The sequence below is a fragment of the Toxotes jaculatrix genome, chromosome 17 (assembly GCF_017976425.1).
Source record: "Toxotes jaculatrix isolate fToxJac2 chromosome 17, fToxJac2.pri, whole genome shotgun sequence".
NCBI classification, from domain to species: domain Eukaryota; kingdom Metazoa; phylum Chordata; class Actinopteri; family Toxotidae; genus Toxotes; species Toxotes jaculatrix.
In genome coordinates, this window is record NC_054410.1 from 15,174,167 (window position 1) to 15,195,276 (window position 21,110).

The 21,110-nt window shown below is 31.1% G+C and overlaps 1 protein-coding gene across 1 annotated transcript; it reads right to left on the bottom strand.

Moving 5' to 3' along the window:
- Positions 1-41: 41 nt before the first annotated feature.
- si:ch211-67f13.7 (uncharacterized protein LOC565426 homolog) lies at positions 42-2,839 on the bottom strand. Its single transcript, XM_041061310.1, has 8 exons — positions 2,342-2,839; positions 2,136-2,248; positions 1,952-2,058; positions 1,673-1,847; positions 1,470-1,584; positions 1,315-1,394; positions 944-1,032; positions 42-754 (listed from the first exon to the last, which is right to left on the bottom strand). The coding sequence occupies exons 1-8, from the start codon at positions 2,837-2,839 to the stop codon at positions 42-44; spliced, it is 1,890 nt and encodes a 629-aa protein (XP_040917244.1).
- Positions 2,840-21,110: the final 18,271 nt, after the last annotated feature.

Genomic DNA, 21,110 nt, shown 5'->3' on the forward strand with positions numbered 1-21,110 from the left:
TTTGTTACCAGTGATAAGAGTCTTTAAGCAGAGTACTGATGCTACCTCCATGTGAAATACCAGGTCATTTCCTTGCCACCTTCTACATCCACCGGACCATCGTGATTCTTCCCCTCCATTTCATAGGCTCTTGTCCTCTCATTCTCTTCACCTCTACCTGTATATGTCCTATTTTCTTCTTCACCTTCAGATTCCAGTGGCTGCACCTCACTCTGTAGGCTGCCTTTTAGTTGCTCCAACTGCACCCAGTGATGGAGCATATCACCTTCCTTCTGATTCGAATGGATCACCTGCTGTGCATCAGAGACCTCGTCCTCTCTTCTCTCAGATCTTTCCTCCTTTTCTCCGCCCTCTAAAAAATCCTCCTCGGCTTCATACCCTGAGCCATCTTCTCCAAACTCACTGAAATCCTTCACGTCAGCCTCTTTCCTCTCTTCCAATAAAACACCATGGCTGAAAGCTAATTTCTCTTGCTCAGGCTCTGTCACTGCTCCAAGCATCTGGAGCAGTGCTTCATCTTCAGGTTCCTCTTTCGGGTGGCCTTCTTCTTTTTCATCATTCTCATCATCACTGTACTTCACAATATCTGCACTTTCCCACTGATGCTCAGGACTGTGCAGCTCATCAATGTGACGACTCACTGTGGCCTTGCCTTCTCTGCTCATGCTGACCAGTGACTGACTGACTGGTAGAAATTCATCTTCTGCAGCGTGCGGCTGATCGGAGACAAGCAGCGACTCACTGCTTGCAGAACCTTGAAAAAAAACAACATTTTAAACATTTTAAATGTCAATTTTGATTTTGAGTTTGAGTTGACTACTAAAGCTGTGACACTGGTAGTGCAAGGTAAAGAAACTACAAAATCTAATCAATCCAATTAGGAATGGGTACTTAAATATCTCCTTATAATCTAGAAAATGCATAAAGGTAGACTGTCACAGACCTTCCATCATGGCCCTCCAGGATTTAGTGGTCGTGCACTGTGAATCACAGCATTCACATATGGAGTCGTCACCAGTGAGGGCCTTCCACCTATCATAATTAATAGAATAGAATAGAATGCCTTTTATTGTCATTATACATTTTTTTACATGTACAACAATATGAAAACAACTCCTCCTCCAGTGCAAATGTGTGTAAATATATACAACATAGAATAGAATAAAATTAAATAAGTTTAGGGTAAGAATGTAGGAAATATATAAAAAGAAAACTATACAAAAATGTAAAAAGAATTATAAAAAAAGATATGCTCAGTCCGCTTGGAAACTGAAAAGTTAATGATGGTAGGGGAATTATAGCAGTAAGACTCACTTTTTCCCTCTGTAGGTGCAAGATTTCTGTGCAGGACTTGGCTCCTCTGATGTGAGAGATAATTTACAGTGAATGCTGACCTAAAACAGAGAGAGGGTTAGAAGCCACAATCGCAACTGTGTGAATTCAGGGAATCGTAGCTTCTCCTCTCTCACCTCAGTGTCAAGGTCAGCAATAAACTGGAAGGCCTTTAGGGTGAATCGCAGGGTCTTGTCCGTCCGATAGATGAACTGAGAGGCCCCTGGGTCTGTCTTGCTGTCCAGCATACAGCTTTGGATGACAACAATACGTCACTAATCCCAGGTAAATGCAAATCAGGACAAGGACAAAACCAAGAAATATTAAATATCTCACATACCCAAAATTGTCGATGATATTGTATTTGAGAGACGATTTAGAGCCACTGGATGGTGTTGCATAGCAGCTGTTGATGTAAAGTTTTCCTCCAGAGGGTAGATGCGGAGCAGAGACCTGGACATATACTGTCTGCCCAAGCTGGTACACCTGGGACTTGGCTGGTATGCTCCACGAATCTAAGAATGAATTCAAGGGTTCAAGGGTATTGTATCACATGAAGCCACTGGATTTTGAGAAATCAAAGTCTGAAAACGGTAACAGCTCTTAACTACACGCATACCGTCCATCAACTCGATTTGGAAGTCACTGGGTCGCCCTCTTAGCCTTTTATGCATAACGGCAGTTTGCCATGTGGGCTTCACAGCCAGCTGGTACACGTGATGGTTCCTGGACAGGTTTTGGAGGATGTGAGCAGCTGGCCTTCACACACAAAATGTTGAAAATAGCAAAGAGACTAGTCCAACCTTTGGTAACGGCATTCAATGTCGACGTCGATCCGGTGCGCTCTGCTTGGGAACCGTTTTGGCGAAGGCTCATAATGGAGCACGAATCTGTACACCAGGTAACCTCGGGGCACCTGTCATGGAGGGGGGTCAACAGGGATTTCGAGAGTTAACATGCAGAGTCTCCATAGTCTGGGAAAAAAAAATTGCATGCATGGGCATCTTACCTCGCGCACGGCATCACACGCTGCCAGAGGATACGTGAAGAGCAGGTCCCCGTATGGTCCGAGAACCCCGTTGCTTTTGCAGCTGCTACCTAATTTCAACTCCTCTGCATCTGCGCCCAGACCGTAGAAAGTTGATTTGACCCGCACGACAAAGTCAGATGTGGAGCAGGTAACAGAGACGTCTGGGAGGTACACAAAGTCCGACTGGATCTTTGCCTCGGGCTTTGCTGGACGCGTGGATCGAGGTGTTACAGGTGTCGGAGGAGGGAAGGGCCTTTGAAACTTGAGCTGAGACAAAGGAGAGGCGCTCGCAGGTACCTTCCGGGCTGATTGTCTGTCGCCTGCTGTTGACAGCTTGGTTGGTTTGGATTTTGGAATATCGAGTTTGAAAACCTTTTTCCTCCTGGTAAATGGAGACTCATAAGTATCCGCTGCACAGCAGAGGAGGCCGAGATATAAAAGACTCCACAAAATACAGAGATGACGCTTTGTTTTCATCGCAAACGACTGCTGTCCTTTACCGTTCCTTTTCAATCTGCGCGTCAAACCACCGCTCATTCACGGCTGGAGATAATTAGAAGAGGATAATGTTTAGAAAGGCCTCAAGATGTTATAAAAAAAAAACCATACCGCGTTATGGCGTCAAATTATGCCAAAAAAGTCATACTTTAGAAAGGCCTCAAAATGTCAAAAAAAGTCAAAATTTTTTTTGACCTCAAAATGTCATAAAAAACGTCATAGTATAGTAAGGCTTTTTTTGGGCCAAAAAAAGTCAAAATTTTTGTTTGACCTCAAAATGTCATAAAAAACGTCATAGTATAGTAAGGCTTTTTTTTCGGCCAAAAAAAGTCAAAAACTTTTTTGACCTCAAAATGTCATAAAAAACGTCATAGTATAGTAAGGCTTTTTTTTCGGCCAAAAAAAGTCAAAAATTTTGTTGACCTCAAAATGTCATAAAAAACGTCATAGTATAGTAAGGCGGTTTTTTCAGCCAAAAAAAGTCAACATTTTTTTTTACCTCAAAATGTCATAAAAAACGTCATAGTATAGTAAGGCGTTTTTTTGGGCCAAAAAAAGTCAAAATTTTTTTTGACCTCAAAATGTCATAAAAAACGTCATAGTATAGTAAGGCGTTTTTTTGGGCCAAAAAAAGTCAAAATTTTTTTTGACCTCAAAATGTCATAAAAAACGTCATAGTATAGTAAGGCGTTTTTTTGGGCCAAAAAAAGTCAAAAATTTTTTTGCCTCAAAATGTCATAAAAAACGTCATAGTATAGTAAGGCGTTTTTTTGGGCCAAAAAAAGTCAAAAATTTTGTTGACCTCAAAATGTCATAAAAAACGTCATAGTATAGTAAGGCGTTTTTTTGGGCCAAAAAAAGTCAAAATTTTTTTTGACCTCAAAATGTCATAAAAAACGTCATAGAATAGTAAGGCGGTTTTTTCGGCCAAAAAAAGTCAAAATTTTTTTGACCTCAAAATGTCATAAAAAACGTCATAGTATAGTAAGGCTTTTTTTTGGGCCAAAAAAAGTCAAAAATTTTTTTGACCTCAAAATGTCATAAAAAACATCATAGTATAGTAAGGCGTTTTTTTGGGCCAAAAAAAGTCAAAATTTTTTTGGCCTCACAATGTCATAAAAAACGTCATAGTATAGTAAGGCGTCAAAATCGGCCAAAAAAAGTCAAAATTTTTTTTGACCTCAAAATGTCATAAAAAACGTCATAGTATAGTAAGGCGTCAAAATCGGCCAAAAAAAGTCAAAATTTTTTTTGACCTCAAAATGTCATAAAAAACGTCATAGTATAGTAAGGCGTCAAAATCGGCCAAAAAAAGTCAAAATTTTTTTTGACCTCAAAATGTCATAAAAAACGTCATAGTATAGTAAGGCTTTTTTTTGGGCCAAAAAAAGTCAAAAATTTTTTTGACCTCAAAATGTCATAAAAAACGTCATAGAATAGTAAGGCGTTTTCTTGGGCCAAAAAAAGTCAAAATTTTTTTTGACCTCAAATTGTCATAAAAAACGTCATAGTATAGTAAGGCTTTTTTTTTCGGCCAAAAAAAGTCAAAAATTTTGTTGACCTCAAAATGTCATAAAAAACGTCATAGTATAGTAAGGCGGTTTTTTCAGCCAAAAAAAGTCAAAATTTTTTTTGACCTCAAAATGTCATAAAAAACGTCATAGTATAGTAAGGCGTTTTTTTGGGCCAAAAAAAGTCAAAAATTTTTTTGACCTCAAAATGTCATAAAAAACGTCATAGTATAGTAAGGCGTTTTTTTGGGCAAAAAAAAGTCAAAATTTTTTTGGCCTCAAAATGTCATAAAAAACGTCATAGTATAGTAAGGCTTTTTTTTGGGCCAAAAAAAGTCAAAATTTTTTTTGACCTCAAAATGTCATAAAAAACGTCATAGTATAGTAAGGCTTTTTTTTGGGCCAAAAAAAGTCAAAATTTTTTTTGACCTCAAAATGTCATAAAAAACGTCATAGTATAGTAAGGCGTTTTTTTGGGCCAAAACAAGTCAAAATTTTTTTTGACCTCAAAATGTCATAAAAAACGTCATAGTATAGTAAGGCTTTTTTTTGGGCCAAAAAAAGTCAAAATTTTTTTGACCTCAAAATGTCATAAAAAACGTCATAGTATAGTAAGGCTTTTTTTTCGGCCAAAAAAAGTCAAAATTTTTTTGACCTCAAAATGTCATAAAAAACGTCATAGTATAGTAAGGCGTCAAAATCGGCCAAAAAAAGTCAAAACTTTTTTTGACCTCAAAATGTCATAAAAAACGTCATAGTATAGTAAGGCTTTTTTTTCGGCCAAAAAAAGTCAAAACTTTTTTTGACCTCAAAATGTCATAAAAAACGTCATAGTATAGTAAGGCTTTTTTTTGGGCCAAAAAAAGTCAAAAAATTTTTTGACCTCAAAATGTCATAAAAAACGTCATAGTATAGTAAGGCGTTTTTTTGGGCCAAAAAAAGTCAAAAATTTTTTTGACCTCAAAATGTCATAAAAAACGTCATAGTATAGTAAGGCGTCAAAATCGGCCAAAAAAAGTCAAAATTTTTTTCGACCTCAAAATGTCATAAAAAACGTCATAGTATAGTAAGGCTTTTTTTTCGGCCAAAAAAAGTCAAAATTTTTTTTGACCTCAAAATGTCATAAAAAACGTCATAGTATAGTAAGGCGTTTTTTTGGGCCAAAAAAAGTCAAAATTTTTTTTGCCTCAAAATGTCATAAAAAACGTCATAGTATAGTAAGGCTTTTTTTTGGGCCAAAAAAAGTCAAAAATTTTTTGGCCTCAAAATGTCATAAAAAACGTCATAGTATAGTAAGGCTTTTTTTTCGGCCAAAAAAAGTCAAAATTTTTTTGACCTCAAAATGTCATAAAAAACGTCATAGTATAGTAAGGCTTTTTTTTCGGCCAAAAAAAGTCAAAAATTTTTTTGACCTCAAAATGTCATAAAAAACGTCATAGTATAGTAAGGCGTTTTTTTGGGCCAAAAAAAGTCAAAAATTTTTTTGACCTCAAAATGTCATAAAAAACGTCATAGTATAGTAAGGCGTCAAAATCGGCCAAAAAAAGTCAAAATTTTTTTCGACCTCAAAATGTCATAAAAAACGTCATAGTATAGTAAGGCTTTTTTTTCGGCCAAAAAAAGTCAAAAATTTTTTTGACCTCAAAATGTCATAAAAAACGTCATAGTATAGTAAGGCTTTTTTTTGGGCCAAAAAAAGTCAAAAATTTTTTTGACCTCAAAATGTCATAAAAAACGTCATAGAATAGTAAGGCGGTTTTTTCGGCCAAAAAAAGTCAAAATTTTTTTGACCTCAAAATGTCATAAAAAACGGCATAGTATAGTAAGGCTTTTTTTTCGGCCAAAAAAAGTAAAAAATTTTTTTGACCTCAAAATGTCATAAAAAACGTCATAGTATAGTAAGGCTTTTTTTTCGGCCAAAAAAAGTCAAAATTTTTTTTGACCTCAAAATGTCATAAAAAACGTCATAGTATAGTAAGGCTTTTTTTTGGGCCAAAAAAAGTCAAAATTTTTTTTGACCTCAAAATGTCATAAAAAACGTCATAGTATAGTAAGGCTTTTTTTTGGGCCAAAAAAAGTCAAAATTTTTTTGACCTCAAAATGTCATAAAAAACGTCATAGTATAGTAAGGCGTCAAAATCGGCCAAAAAAAGTCAAAACTTTTTTTGACCTCAAAATGTCATAAAAAACGTCATAGTATAGTAAGGCTTTTTTTTCGGCCAAAAAAAGTCAAAACTTTTTTTGACCTCAAAATGTCATAAAAAACGTCATAGTATAGTAAGGCTTTTTTTTGGGCCAAAAAAAGTCAAAAAAATTTTTGACCTCAAAATGTCATAAAAAACGTCATAGTATAGTAAGGCGTTTTTTTGGGCCAAAAAAAGTCAAAAATTTTTTTGACCTCAAAATGTCATAAAAAACGTCATAGTATAGTAAGGCGTCAAAATCGGCCAAAAAAAGTCAAAATTTTTTTCGACCTCAAAATGTCATAAAAAACGTCATAGTATAGTAAGGCTTTTTTTTCGGCCAAAAAAAGTCAAAATTTTTTTGGACCTCAAAATGTCATAAAAAACGTCATAGTATAGTAAGGCTTTTTTTTGGGCCAAAAAAAGTCAAAATTTTTTTTGACCTCAAAATGTCATAAAAAACGTCATAGTATAGTAAGGCGTTTTTTTGGGCCAAAAAAAGTCAAAATTTTTTTTGCATCAAAATGTCATAAAAAACGTCATAGTATAGTAAGGCTTTTTTTTGGGCCAAAAAAAGTCAAAATTTTTTTTGACCTCAAAATGTCATAAAAAACGTCATAGTATAGTAAGGCGTTTTTTTGGGCCAAAACAAGTCAAAATTTTTTTTGACCTCAAAATGTCATAAAAAACGTCATAGTATAGTAAGGCTTTTTTTTGGGCCAAAAAAAGTCAAAATTTTTTTGACCTCAAAATGTCATAAAAAACGTCATAGTATAGTAAGGCTTTTTTTTGGGCCAAAAAAAGTCAAAACTTTTTTTGACCTCAAAATGTCATAAAAAACGTCATAGTATAGTAAGGCGTCAAAATCGGCCAAAAAAAGTCAAAACTTTTTTTGACCTCAAAATGTCATAAAAAACGTCATAGTATAGTAAGGCTTTTTTTTCGGCCAAAAAAAGTCAAAACTTTTTTTGACCTCAAAATGTCATAAAAAACGTCATAGTATAGTAAGGCTTTTTTTTGGGCCAAAAAAAGTCAAAAAATTTTTTGACCTCAAAATGTCATAAAAAACGTCATAGTATAGTAAGGCGTTTTTTTGGGCCAAAAAAAGTCAAAAATTTTTTTGACCTCAAAATGTCATAAAAAACGTCATAGTATAGTAAGGCGTCAAAATCGGCCAAAAAAAGTCAAAATTTTTTTCGACCTCAAAATGTCATAAAAAACGTCATAGTATAGTAAGGCTTTTTTTTGGGCCAAAAAAGTCAAAATTTTTTTTGACCTCAAAATGTCATAAAAAACGTCATAGTATAGTAAGGCTTTTTTTTCGGCCAAAAAAAGTCAAAATTTTTTTTGACCTCAAAATGTCATAAAAAACGTCATAGTATAGTAAGGCGTTTTTTTGGGCCAAAAAAAGTCAAAATTTTTTTTGCATCAAAATGTCATAAAAAACGTCATAGTATAGTAAGGCTTTTTTTTCAGCCAAAAAAAGTCAAAAATTTTTTGGCCTCAAAATGTCATAAAAAACGTCATAGTATAGTAAGGCTTTTTTTTGGGCCAAAAAAAGTCAAAATTTTTTTGACCTCAAAATGTCATAAAAAACGTCATAGTATAGTAAGGCTTTTTTTTCGGCCAAAAAAAGTCAAAAATTTTTTTGACCTCAAAATGTCATAAAAAACGTCATAGTATAGTAAGGCGTTTTTTTGGGCCAAAAAAAGTCAAAAATTTTTTTGACCTCAAAATGTCATAAAAAACGTCATAGTATAGTAAGGCGTCAAAATCGGCCAAAAAAAGTCAAAATTTTTTTCGACCTCAAAATGTCATAAAAAACGTCATAGTATAGTAAGGCTTTTTTTTCGGCCAAAAAAAGTCAAAATTTTTTTTGACCTCAAAATGTCATAAAAAACGTCATAGTATGGTAAGGCTTTTTTTTGGGCCAAAAAAAGTCAAACTTTTTTTTGACCTCAAAATGTCATAAAAAACGTCATAGTATAGTAAGGCGTTTTTTTGGGCCAAAAAAAGTCAAAATTTTTTTTGCCTCAAAATGTCATAAAAAACGTCATAGTATAGTAAGGCTTTTTTTTCGGCCAAAAAAAGTCAAAAATTTTTTGGCCTCAAAATGTCATAAAAAACGTCATAGTATAGTAAGGCTTTTTTTTCGGCCAAAAAAAGTCAAAAATTTTTTTGACCTCAAAATGTCATAAAAAACGTCATAGTATAGTAAGGCGTTTTTTTGGGCCAAAAAAAGTCAAAATTTTTTTCGACCTCAAAATGTCATAAAAAACGTCATAGTATAGTAAGGCGTTTTTTTGGGCCAAAAAAAGTCAAAATTTTTTTCGACCTCAAAATGTCATAAAAAACGTCATAGTATAGTAAGGCTTTTTTTTCGGCCAAAAAAAGTCAAAATTTTTTTTGACCTCAAAATGTCATAAAAAACGTCATAGTATGGTAAGGCTTTTTTTTGGGCCAAAAAAAGTCAAAATTTTTTTTGACCTCAAAATGTCATAAACAACGTCATAGTATAGTAAGGCTTTTTTTTGGGCCAAAAAAAGTCAAACTTTTTTTTGACCTCAAAATGTCATAAAAAACGTCATAGTATAGTAAGGCGTCAAAATCGGCCAAAAAAAGTCAAAATTTTTTTCGACCTCAAAATGTCATAAAAAACGTCATAGTATAGTAAGGCTTTTTTTTCGGCCAAAAAAAGTCAAAATTTTTTTTGACCTCAAAATGTCATAAAAAACGTCATAGTATAGTAAGGCTTTTTTTTGGGCCAAAAAAAGTCAAAATTTTTTTGACCTCAAAATGTCATAAAAAACGTCATAGAATAGTAAGGCGTTTTTTTGGGCCAAAAAAAGTCAAAATTTTTTTTGACCTCAAAATGTCATAAAAAACGTCATAGTATAGTAAGGCTTTTTTTTCGGCCAAAAAAAGTCAAAATTTTTTTTGACCTCAAAATGTCATAAAAAACGTCATAGTATAGTAAGGCGTTTTTTTGGGCCAAAAAAAGTCAAAATTTTTTTTGACCTCAAAATGTCATAAAAAACGTCATAGTATAGTAAGGCTTATTTTTCGGCCAAAAAAAGTCAAAATTTTTTTGACCTCAAAATGTCATAAAAAACGTCATAGTATAGTAAGGCGTCAAAATCGGCCAAAAAAAGTCAAAACTTTTTTTGACCTCAAAATGTCATAAAAAACGTCATAGTATAGTAAGGCTTTTTTTTCGGCCAAAAAAAGTCAAAACTTTTTTTGACCTCAAAATGTCATAAAAAACGTCATAGTATAGTAAGGCTTTTTTTTGGGCCAAAAAAAGTCAAAAAATTTTTTGACCTCAAAATGTCATAAAAAACGTCATAGTATAGTAAGGCGTTTTTTTGGGCCAAAAAAAGTCAAAAATTTTTTTGACCTCAAAATGTCATAAAAAACGTCATAGTATAGTAAGGCGTCAAAATCGGCCAAAAAAAGTCAAAATTTTTTTCGACCTCAAAATGTCATAAAAAACGTCATAGTATAGTAAGGCTTTTTTTTGGGCCAAAAAAAGTCAAAATTTTTTTTGACCTCAAAATGTCATAAAAAACGTCATAGTATAGTAAGGCTTTTTTTTCGGCCAAAAAAAGTCAAAATTTTTTTTGACCTCAAAATGTCATAAAAAACGTCATAGTATAGTAAGGCGTTTTTTTGGGCCAAAAAAAGTCAAAATTTTTTTTGCCTCAAAATGTCATAAAAAACGTCATAGTATAGTAAGGCGTCAAAATCGGCCAAAAAAAGTCAAAATTTTTTTTGACCTCAAAATGTCATAAAAAACGTCATAGTATAGTAAGGCTTTTTTTTCGGCCAAAAAAAGTCAACATTTTTTTTTACCTCAAAATGTCATAAAAAACGTCATAGTATAGTAAGGCTTTTTTTTGGGCCAAAAAAAGTCAAAAATTTTTTTGACCTCAAAATGTCATAAAAAACGTCATAGTATAGTAAGGCGTTTTTTTGGGCCAAAAAAAGTCAAAATTTTTTTTGACCTCAAAATGTCATAAAAAACGTCATAGTATAGTAAGGCGTCAAAATCGGCCAAAAAAAGTCAAAAAATTTTTTGACCTCAAAATGTCATAAAAAACGTCATAGTATAGTAAGGCGTCAAAATCGGCCAAAAAAAGTCAAAATTTTTTTTGACCTCAAAATGTCATAAAAAACGTCATAGTATAGTAAGGCGTTTTTTTGGGCCAAAAAAAGTCAAAATTTTTTTTGACCTCAAAATGTCATAAACAACGTCATAGTATAGTAAGGCTTTTTTTTCGGCCAAAAAAAGTCAAAATTTTTTTTGACCTCAAAATGTCATAAAAAACGTCATAGTATAGTAAGGCTTTTTTTTCGGCCAAAAAAAGTCAAAATTTTTTTGACCTCAAAATGTCATAAAAAACGTCATAGTATAGTAAGGCTTTTTTTTGGGCCAAAAAAAGTCAAAATTTTTTTTGACCTCAAAATGTCATAAAAAACGTCATAGTATAGTAAGGCGTTTTTTTGGGCCAAAAAAAGTCAAAAATTTTTTTGACCTCAAAATGTCATAAAAAACGTCATAGTATAGTAAGGCTTTTTTTTCGGCCAAAAAAAGTCAAAATTTTTTTTGACCTCAAAATGTCATAAAAAACGTCATAGTATAGTAAGGCGTTTTTTTCGGCCAAAAAAAGTCAAAAAATTTTTTGACCTCAAAATGTCATAAAAAACGTCATAGTATAGTAAGGCTTTTTTTTGGGCCAAAAAAAGTTAAAATTTTTTTTGACCTCAAAATGTCATAAAAAACGTCATAGTATAGTAAGGCTTTTTTTTCGGCCAAAAAAAGTCAAAATTTTTTTTGACCTCAAAATGTCATAAAAAACGTCATAGTATAGTAAGGCTTTTTTTTGGGCCAAAAAAAGTCAAAATTTTTTTGACCTCAAAATGTCATAAAAAACGTCATAGTATAGTAAGGCGTCAAAATCGGCCAAAAAAAGTCAAAACTTTTTTTGACCTCAAAATGTCATAAAAAACGTCATAGTATAGTAAGGCGTCAAAATCGGCCAAAAAAAGTCAAAAAATTTTTTGACCTCAAAATGTCATAAAAAACGTCATAGTATAGTAAGGCTTTTTTTTGGGCCAAAAAAAGTCAAAATTTTTTTTGACCTCAAAATGTCATAAAAAATGTCATAGTATAGTCAGGCTTTTTTTTGGGCCAAAAAAAGTCAAAATTTTTTTTGACCTCAAAATGTCATAAAAAACGTCATAGTATAGTAAGGCGTCAAAATCGGCCAAAAAAAGTCAAAACTTTTTTTGACCTCAAAATGTCATAAAAAACGTCATAGTATAGTAAGGCGTCAAAATCGGCCAAAAAAAGTCAAAAAATTTTTTGACCTCAAAATGTCATAAAAAACGTCATAGTATAGTAAGGCTTTTTTTTGGGCCAAAAAAAGTCAAATTTTTTTTTGACCTCAAAATGTCATAAAAAATGTCATAGTATAGTCAGGCTTTTTTTTGGGCCAAAAAAAGTCAAAATTTTTTTTGACCTCAAAATGTCATAAAAAACGTCATAGTATAGTAAGGCGTCAAAATCGGCCAAAAAAAGTCAAAATTTTTTTTGACCTCAAAATGTCATAAAAAACGTCATAGTATAGTAAGGCGTCAAAATCGGCCAAAAAAAGTCAAAATTTTTTTCGACCTCAAAATGTCATAAAAAACGTCATAGTATAGTAAGGCTTTTTTTTTGGCCAAAAAAAGTCAAAATTTTTTTTGACCTCAAAATGTCATAAAAAACGTCATAGTATAGTAAGGCATCAAAATCGGCCAAAAAAAGTCAAAATTTTTTTTGACCTCAAAATGTCATAAAAAACGTCATAGTATAGTAAGGCTTTTTTTTCGGCCAAAAAAAGTCAAAATTTTTTTTGACCTCAAAATGTCATAAAAAACGTCATAGTATAGTAAGGCTTTTTTTTGGGCCAAAAAAAGTCAAAAATTTTTTTTGACCTCAAAATGTCATAAAAAACGTCATAGTATAGTAAGGCGTTTTTTTGGGCCAAAAAAAGTCAAAATTTTTTTTGACCTCAAAATGTCATAAAAAACGTCATAGTATAGTAAGGCGTTTTTTTGGGCCAAAAAAAGTCAAAATTTTTTTTGACCTCAAAATGTCATAAACAACGTCATAGTATAGTAAGGCTTTTTTTTCGGCCAAAAAAAGTCAAAATTTTTTTTGACCTCAAAATGTCATAAAAAACGTCATAGTATAGTAAGGCGTTTTTTTGTGCCAAAAAAAGTCAAAAATTTTTTTGACCTCAAAATGTCATAAAAAACATCATAGTATAGTAAGGCTTTTTTTTGGGCCAAAAAAAGTCAAAATTTTTTTTGACCTCAAAATGTCATAAAAAACGTCATAGTATAGTAAGGCTTTTTTTTCGGCCAAAAAAAGTCAAAAAATTTTTTGACCTCAAAATGTCATAAAAAACGTCATAGTATAGTAAGGCTTTTTTTTGGGCCAAAAAAAGTTAAAATTTTTTTTGACCTCAAAATGTCATAAAAAACGTCATAGTATAGTAAGGCTTTTTTTTCGGCCAAAAAAAGTCAAAATTTTTTTTGACCTCAAAATGTCATAAAAAACGTCATAGTATAGTAAGGCTTTTTTTTCGGCCAAAAAAAGTCAAAAATTTTTTTGACCTCAAAATGTCATAAAAAACGTCATAGTAAGGCGTCAAAATCGGCCAAAAAAAGTCAAAAATTTTTTTGACCTCAAAATGTCATAAAAAACGTCATAGTATAGTAAGGCTTTTTTTTCGGCCAAAAAAAGTCAAAATTTTTTTTGACCTCAAAATGTCATAAAAAACGTCATAGTATAGTAAGGCTTTTTTTTCGGCCAAAAAAAGTTAAAATTTTTTTTGACCTCAAAATGTCATAAAAAACGTCATAGTATAGTAAGGCTTTTTTTTGGGCCAAAAAAAGTCAAAATTTTTTTGACCTCAAAATGTCATAAAAAACGTCATAGTATAGTAAGGCGTCAAAATCGGCCAAAAAAAGTCAAAACTTTTTTTGACCTCAAAATGTCATAAAAAACGTCATAGTATAGTAAGGCGTCAAAATCGGCCAAAAAAAGTCAAAAAATTTTTTGACCTCAAAATGTCATAAAAAACGTCATAGTATAGTAAGGCTTTTTTTTCGGCCAAAAAAAGTCAAAATTTTTTTTGACCTCAAAATGTCATAAAAAATGTCATAGTATAGTCAGGCTTTTTTTTGGGCCAAAAAAAGTCAAAATTTTTTTTGACCTCAAAATGTCATAAAAAACGTCATAGTATAGTAAGGCGTCAAAATCGGCCAAAAAAAGTCAAAATTTTTTTTGACCTCAAAATGTCATAAAAAACGTCATAGTATAGTAAGGCGTCAAAATCGGCCAAAAAAAGTCAAAATTTTTTTCGACCTCAAAATGTCATAAAAAACGTCATAGTATAGTAAGGCTTTTTTTTTGGCCAAAAAAAGTCAAAATTTTTTTTGACCTCAAAATGTCATAAAAAACGTCATAGTATAGTAAGGCATCAAAATCGGCCAAAAAAAGTCAAAATTTTTTTTGACCTCAAAATGTCATAAAAAACGTCATAGTATAGTAAGGCTTTTTTTTTCGGCCAAAAAAAGTCAAAATTTTTTTTGACCTCAAAATGTCATAAAAAACGTCATAGTATAGTAAGGCTTTTTTTTGGGCCAAAAAAAGTCAAAAATTTTTTTGACCTCAAAATGTCATAAAAAACGTCATAGTATAGTAAGGCGTTTTTTTGGGCCAAAAAAAGTCAAAATTTTTTTTGACCTCAAAATGTCATAAAAAACGTCATAGTATAGTAAGGCGTCAAAATCGGCCAAAAAAAGTCAAAAAATTTTTTGACCTCAAAATGTCATAAAAAACGTCATAGTATAGTAAGGCTTTTTTTTCGGCCAAAAAAAGTCAAAATTTTTTTTGACCTCAAAATGTCATAAAAAACGTCATAGTATAGTAAGGCTTTTTTTTGGGCCAAAAAAAGTCAAAATTTTTTTTGACCTCAAAATGTCATAAAAAACATCATAGTATAGTAAGGCGTTTTTTTGGGCCAAAAAAAGTCAAAATTTTTTTTGACCTCAAAATGTCATAAACAACGTCATAGTATAGTAAGGCTTTTTTTTCGGCCAAAAAAAGTCAAAATTTTTTTTGACCTCAAAATGTCATAAAAAACGTCATAGTATAGTAAGGCGTTTTTTTGTGCCAAAAAAAGTCAAAAAATTTTTTGACCTCAAAATGTCATAAAAAACATCATAGTATAGTAAGGCTTTTTTTTGGGCCAAAAAAAGTCAAAATTTTTTTTGACCTCAAAATGTCATAAAAAACGTCATAGTATAGTAAGGCGTTTTTTTGGGCCAAAAAAAGTCAAAATTTTTTTTGACCTCAAAATGTCATAAAAAACGTCATAGTATAGTAAGGCGTCAAAATCGACCAAAAAAAGTCAAATTTTTTTTTGACCTCAAAATGTCATAAAAAACGTCATAGTATAGTAAGGCGTCAAAATCGGCCAAAAAAAGTCAAAATTTTTTTTGACCTCAAAATGTCATAAAAAACGTCATAGTATAGTAAGGCGTCAAAATCGGCCAAAAAAAGTCAAAATTTTTTTCGACCTCAAAATGTCATAAAAAACATCATAGTATAGTAAGGCTTTTTTTTGGGCCAAAAAAAGTCAAAATTTTTTTTGACCTCAAAATGTCATAAAAAACGTCATAGTATAGTAAGGCATCAAAATCGGCCAAAAAAAGTCAAAATTTTTTTTGACCTCAAAATGTCATAAAAAACGTCATAGTATAGTAAGGCTTTTTTTTCGGCCAAAAAAAGTCAAAATTTTTTTTGACCTCAAAATGTCATAAAAAACGTCATAGTATAGTAAGGCTTTTTTTTGGGCCAAAAAAAGTCAAAAATTTTTTTGACCTCAAAATGTCATAAAAAACGTCATAGTATAGTAAGGCGTTTTTTTGGGCCAAAAAAAGTCAAAATTTTTTTTGACCTCAAAATGTCATAAAAAACGTCATAGTATAGTAAGGCGTCAAAATCGGCCAAAAAAAGTCAAAAAATTTTTTGACCTCAAAATGTCATAAAAAACGTCATAGTATAGTAAGGCGTCAAAATCGGCCAAAAAAAGTCAAAACTTTTTTTGACCTCAAAATGTCATAAAAAACGTCATAGTATAGTAAGGCGTCAAAATCGGCCAAAAAAAGTCAAAATTTTTTTTGACCTCAAAATGTCATAAAAAACGTCATAGTATAGTAAGGCGTCAAAATCGGCCAAATAAAGTCAAAATTTTTTTTGACCTCAAAATGTCATAAAAAACGTCATAGTATAGTAAGGCGTCAAAATCGGCCAAAAAAAGTCAAAATTTTTTTCGACCTCAAAATGTCATAAAAAAACGTCATAGTATAGTTAGGCTTTTTTTTCGGCCAAAAAAAGTCAAAAATTTTTTTGACCTCAAAATGTCATAAAAAACGTCATAGTATAGTAAGGCGTCAAAATCGGCCAAAAAAAGTCAAAACTTTTTTTGACCTCAAAATGTCATAAAAAACGTCATAGTATAGTAAGGCTTTTTTTTGGGCCAAAAAAAGTCACAATTTTTTTTGACCTCAAAATGTCATAAAAAACGTCATAGTATAGTAAGGCTTTTTTTTCGGCCAAAAAAAGTCAAAATTTTTTTTGACCTCAAAATGTCATAAAAAACGTCATAGTAAGGCGTCAAAATCGGCCAAAAAAAGTCAAAAATTTTTTTGACCTCAAAATGTCATAAAAAACGTCATAGTATAGTAAGGCTTTTTTTTCGGCCAAAAAAAGTCAAAATTTTTTTTGACCTCAAAATGTCATAAAAAACGTCATAGTATAGTAAGGCGTCAAAATCGGCCAAAAAAAGTCAAAACTTTTTTTGACCTCAAAATGTCATAAAAAACGTCATAGTATAGTAAGGCGTCAAAATCGGCCAAAAAAAGTCAAAAAATTTTTTGACCTCAAAATGTCATAAAAAACGTCATAGTATAGTAAGGCTTTTTTTTCGGCCAAAAAAAGTCAAAATTTTTTTTGACCTCAAAATGTCATAAAAAACGTCATAGTATAGTAAGGCGTCAAAATCGGCCAAAAAAAGTCAAAAATTTTTTTGACCTCAAAACGTCATAAAAAACATCATAGTATAGTAAGGCGTTTTTTTGGGCCAAAAAAAGTCAAAAAATTTTTTTGACCTCAAAATGTCATAAACAACGTCATAGTATAGTAAGGCTTTTTTTTTGGCCAAAAAAAGTCAAAATTTTTTTTGACCTCAAAATGTCATAAAAAACGTCATAGTATAGTAAGGCGTCAAAATCGGCCAAAAAAAGTCAAAATTTTTTTTGACCTCAAAATGTCATAAAAAACGTCATAGTATAGTAAGGCGTCAAAATCGGCCAAAAAAAGTCAAAACTTTTTTTGACCTCAAAATGTCATAAAAAACGTCATAGTATAGTAAGGCGTCAAAATCGGCCAAAAAAAGTCAAAATTTTTTTTGACCTCAAAATGTCATAAAAAACGTCATAGTATAGTAAGGCGTCAAAATCGGCCAAAAAAAGTCAAAATTTTTTTTGACCTCAAAATGTCATAAAAAACGTGATAGTATAGTAAGGCGTCAAAATCGGCCAAAAAAAGTCAAAATTTTTTTCGACCTCAAAATGTCATAAAAAAACGTCATAGTATAGTTAGGCTTTTTTTTCGGCCAAAAAAAGTCAAAAATTTTTTTGACCTCAAAATGTCATAAAAAACGTCATAGTATAGTAAGGCGTCAAAATCGGCCAAAAAAAGTCAAAACTTTTTTTGACCTCAAAATGTCATAAAAAACGTCATAGTATAGTAAGGCTTTTTTTTGGGCCAAAAAAAGTCAAAATTTTTTTTGACCTCAAAATGTCATAAAAAACGTCATAGTATAGTAAGGCTTTTTTTTTCGGCCAAAAAAAGTCAAAATTTTTTTTGACCTCAAAATGTCATAAAAAACGTCATAGTAAGGCGTCAAAATCGGCCAAAAAAAGTCAAAAATTTTTTTGACCTCAAAATGTCATAAAAAACGTCATAGTATAGTAAGGCTTTTTTTTCGGCCAAAAAAAGTCAAAAAATTTTTTGACCTCAAAATGTCATAAAAAACGTCATAGTATAGTAAGGCTTTTTTTTGGGCCAAAAAAAGTTAAAATTTTTTTTGACCTCAAAATGTCATAAAAAACGTCATAGTATAGTAAGGCTTTTTTTTCGGCCAAAAAAAGTCAAAATTTTTTTTGACCTCAAAATGTCATAAAAAACGTCATAGTATAGTAAGGCTTTTTTTTCGGCCAAAAAAAGTCAAAAATTTTTTTGACCTCAAAATGTCATAAAAAACGTCATAGTAAGGCGTCAAAATCGGCCAAAAAAAGTCAAAAATTTTTTTGACCTCAAAATGTCATAAAAAACGTCATAGTATAGTAAGGCTTTTTTTTCGGCCAAAAAAAGTCAAAATTTTTTTTGACCTCAAAATGTCATAAAAAACGTCATAGTATAGTAAGGCGTCAAAATCGGCCAAAAAAAGTCAAAACTTTTTTTGACCTCAAAATGTCATAAAAAACGTCATAGTATAGTAAGGCGTCAAAATCGGCCAAAAAAAGTCAAAAAATTTTTTGACCTCAAAATGTCATAAAAAACGTCATAGTATAGTAAGGCTTTTTTTTCGGCCAAAAAAAGTCAAAATTTTTTTTGACCTCAAAATGTCATAAAAAACGTCATAGTATAGTCAGGCTTTTTTTTGGGCCAAAAAAAGTCAAAATTTTTTTTGACCTCAAAATGTCATAAAAAACGTCATAGTATAGTAAGGCGTCAAAATCGGCCAAAAAAAGTCAAAATTTTTTTTGACCTCAAAATGTCATAAAAAACGTCATAGTATAGTAAGGCGTCAAAATCGGCCAAAAAAAGTCAAAATTTTTTTTGACCTCAAAATGTCATAAAAAACGTCATAGTATAGTAAGGCTTTTTTTTTCGGCCAAAAAAAGTCAAAATTTTTTTTGACCTCAAAATGTCATAAAAAACGTCATAGTAAGGCGTCAAAATCGGCCAAAAAAAGTCAAAAATTTTTTTGACCTCAAAATGTCATAAAAAACGTCATAGTATAGTAAGGCGTCAAAATCGGCCAAAAAAAGTCAAAATTTTTTTTGACCTCAAAATGTCATAAAAAACGTCATAGTATAGTAAGGCTTTTTTTTCGGCCAAAAAAAGTCAAAATTTTTTTTGACCTCAAAATGTCATAAAAAACGTCATAGTATAGTAAGGCTTTTTTTTGGGCCAAAAAAAGTCAAAAATTTTTTTGACCTCAAAATGTCATAAAAAACGTCATAGTATAGTAAGGCGTTTTTTTGGGCCAAAAAAAGTCAAAATTTTTTTTGACCTCAAAATGTCATAAAAAACGTCATAGTATAGTAAGGCGTCAAAATCGGCCAAAAAAAGTCAAAAAATTTTTTGACCTCAAAATGTCATAAAAAACGTCATAGTATAGTAAGGCTTTTTTTTCGGCCAAAAAAAGTCAAAATTTTTTTTGACCTCAAAATGTCATAAAAAACGTCATAGTATAGTAAGGCTTTTTTTTGGGCCAAAAAAAGTCAAAATTTTTTTTGACCTCAAAATGTCATAAAAAACATCATAGTATAGTAAGGCGTTTTTTTGGGCCAAAAAAAGTCAAAATTTTTTTTGACCTCAAAATGTCATAAACAACGTCATAGTATAGTAAGGCTTTTTTTTGGGCCAAAAAAAGTCAAAATTTTTTTTGACCTCAAAATGTCATAAAAAACGTCATAGTATAGTAAGGCGTTTTTTTGTGCCAAAAAAAGTCAAAAAATTTTTTGACCTCAAAATGTCATAAAAAACATCATAGTATAGTAAGGCTTTTTTTTGGGCCAAAAAAAGTCAAAATTTTTTTTGACCTCAAAATGTCATAAAAAACGTCATAGTATAGTAAGGCGTTTTTTTGGGCCAAAAAAAGTCAAAATTTTTTTTGACCTCAAAATGTCATAAAAAACGTCATAGTATAGTAAGGCGTCAAAATCGACCAAAAAAAGTCAAATTTTTTTTTGACCTCAAAATGTCATAAAAAACGTCATAGTATAGTAAGGCGTCAAAATCGGCCAAAAAAAGTCAAAATTTTTTTTGACCTCAAAATGTCATAAAAAACGTCATAGTATAGTAAGGCGTCAAAATCGGCCAAAAAAAGTCAAAATTTTTTTCGACCTCAAAATGTCATAAAAAACGTCATAGTATAGTAAGGCTTTTTTTTTGGCCAAAAAAAGTCAAAATTTTTTTTGACCTCAAAATGTCATAAAAAACGTCATAGTATAGTAAGGCATCAAAATCGGCCAAAAAAAGTCAAAATTTTTTTTGACCTCAAAATGTCATAAAAAACGTCATAGTATAGTAAGGCTTTTTTTTCGGCCAAAAAAAGTCAAAATTTTTTTTGACCTCAAAATGTCATAAAAAACGTCATAGTATAGTAAGGCTTTTTTTTGGGCCAAAAAAAGTCAAAAATTTTTTTGACCTCAAAATGTCATAAAAAACGTCATAGTATAGTAAGGCGTTTTTTTGGGCCAAAAAAAGTCAAAATTTTTTTTGACCTCAAAATGTCATAAAAAACGTCATAGTATAGTAAGGCGTCAAAATCGGCCAAAAAAAGTCAAAAAATTTTTTGACCTCAAAATGTCATAAAAAACGTCATAGTATAGTAAGGCTTTTTTTTCGGCCAAAAAAAGTCAAAATTTTTTTTGACCTCAAAATGTCATAAAAAACGTCATAGTATAGTAAGGCTTTTTTTTGGGCCAAAAAAAGTCAAAATTTTTTTTGACCTCAAAATGTCATAAAAAACATCATAGTATAGTAAGGCGTTTTTTTGGGCCAAAAAAAGTCAAAATTTTTTTTGACCTCAAAATGTCATAAACAACGTCATAGTATAGTAAGGCTTTTTTTTCGGCCAAAAAAAGTAAAAAATTTTTTTGACCTCAAAATGTCATAAAAAACGTCATAGTATAGTAAGGCTTTTTTTTCGGCCAAAAAAAGTCAAAATTTTTTTTGACCTCAAAATGTCATAAAAAACGTCATAGTATAGTAAGGCTTTTTTTTGGGCCAAAAAAAGTCAAAATTTTTTTTGACCTCAAAATGTCATAAAAAACGTCATAGTATAGTAAGGCTTTTTTTTGGGCCAAAAAAAGTCAAAATTTTTTTGACCTCAAAATGTCATAAAAAACGTCATAGTATAGTAAGGCGTCAAAATCGGCCAAAAAAAGTCAAAACTTTTTTTGACCTCAAAATGTCATAAAAAACGTCATAGTATAGTAAGGCTTTTTTTTCGGCCAAAAAAAGTCAAAACTTTTTTTGACCTCAAAATGTCATAAAAAACGTCATAGTATAGTAAGGCTTTTTTTTGGGCCAAAAAAAGTCAAAATTTTTTTGACCTCAAAATGTCATAAAAAACGTCATAGTATAGTAAGGCTTTTTTTTGGGCCAAAAAAAGTCAAAACTTTTTTTGACCTCAAAATGTC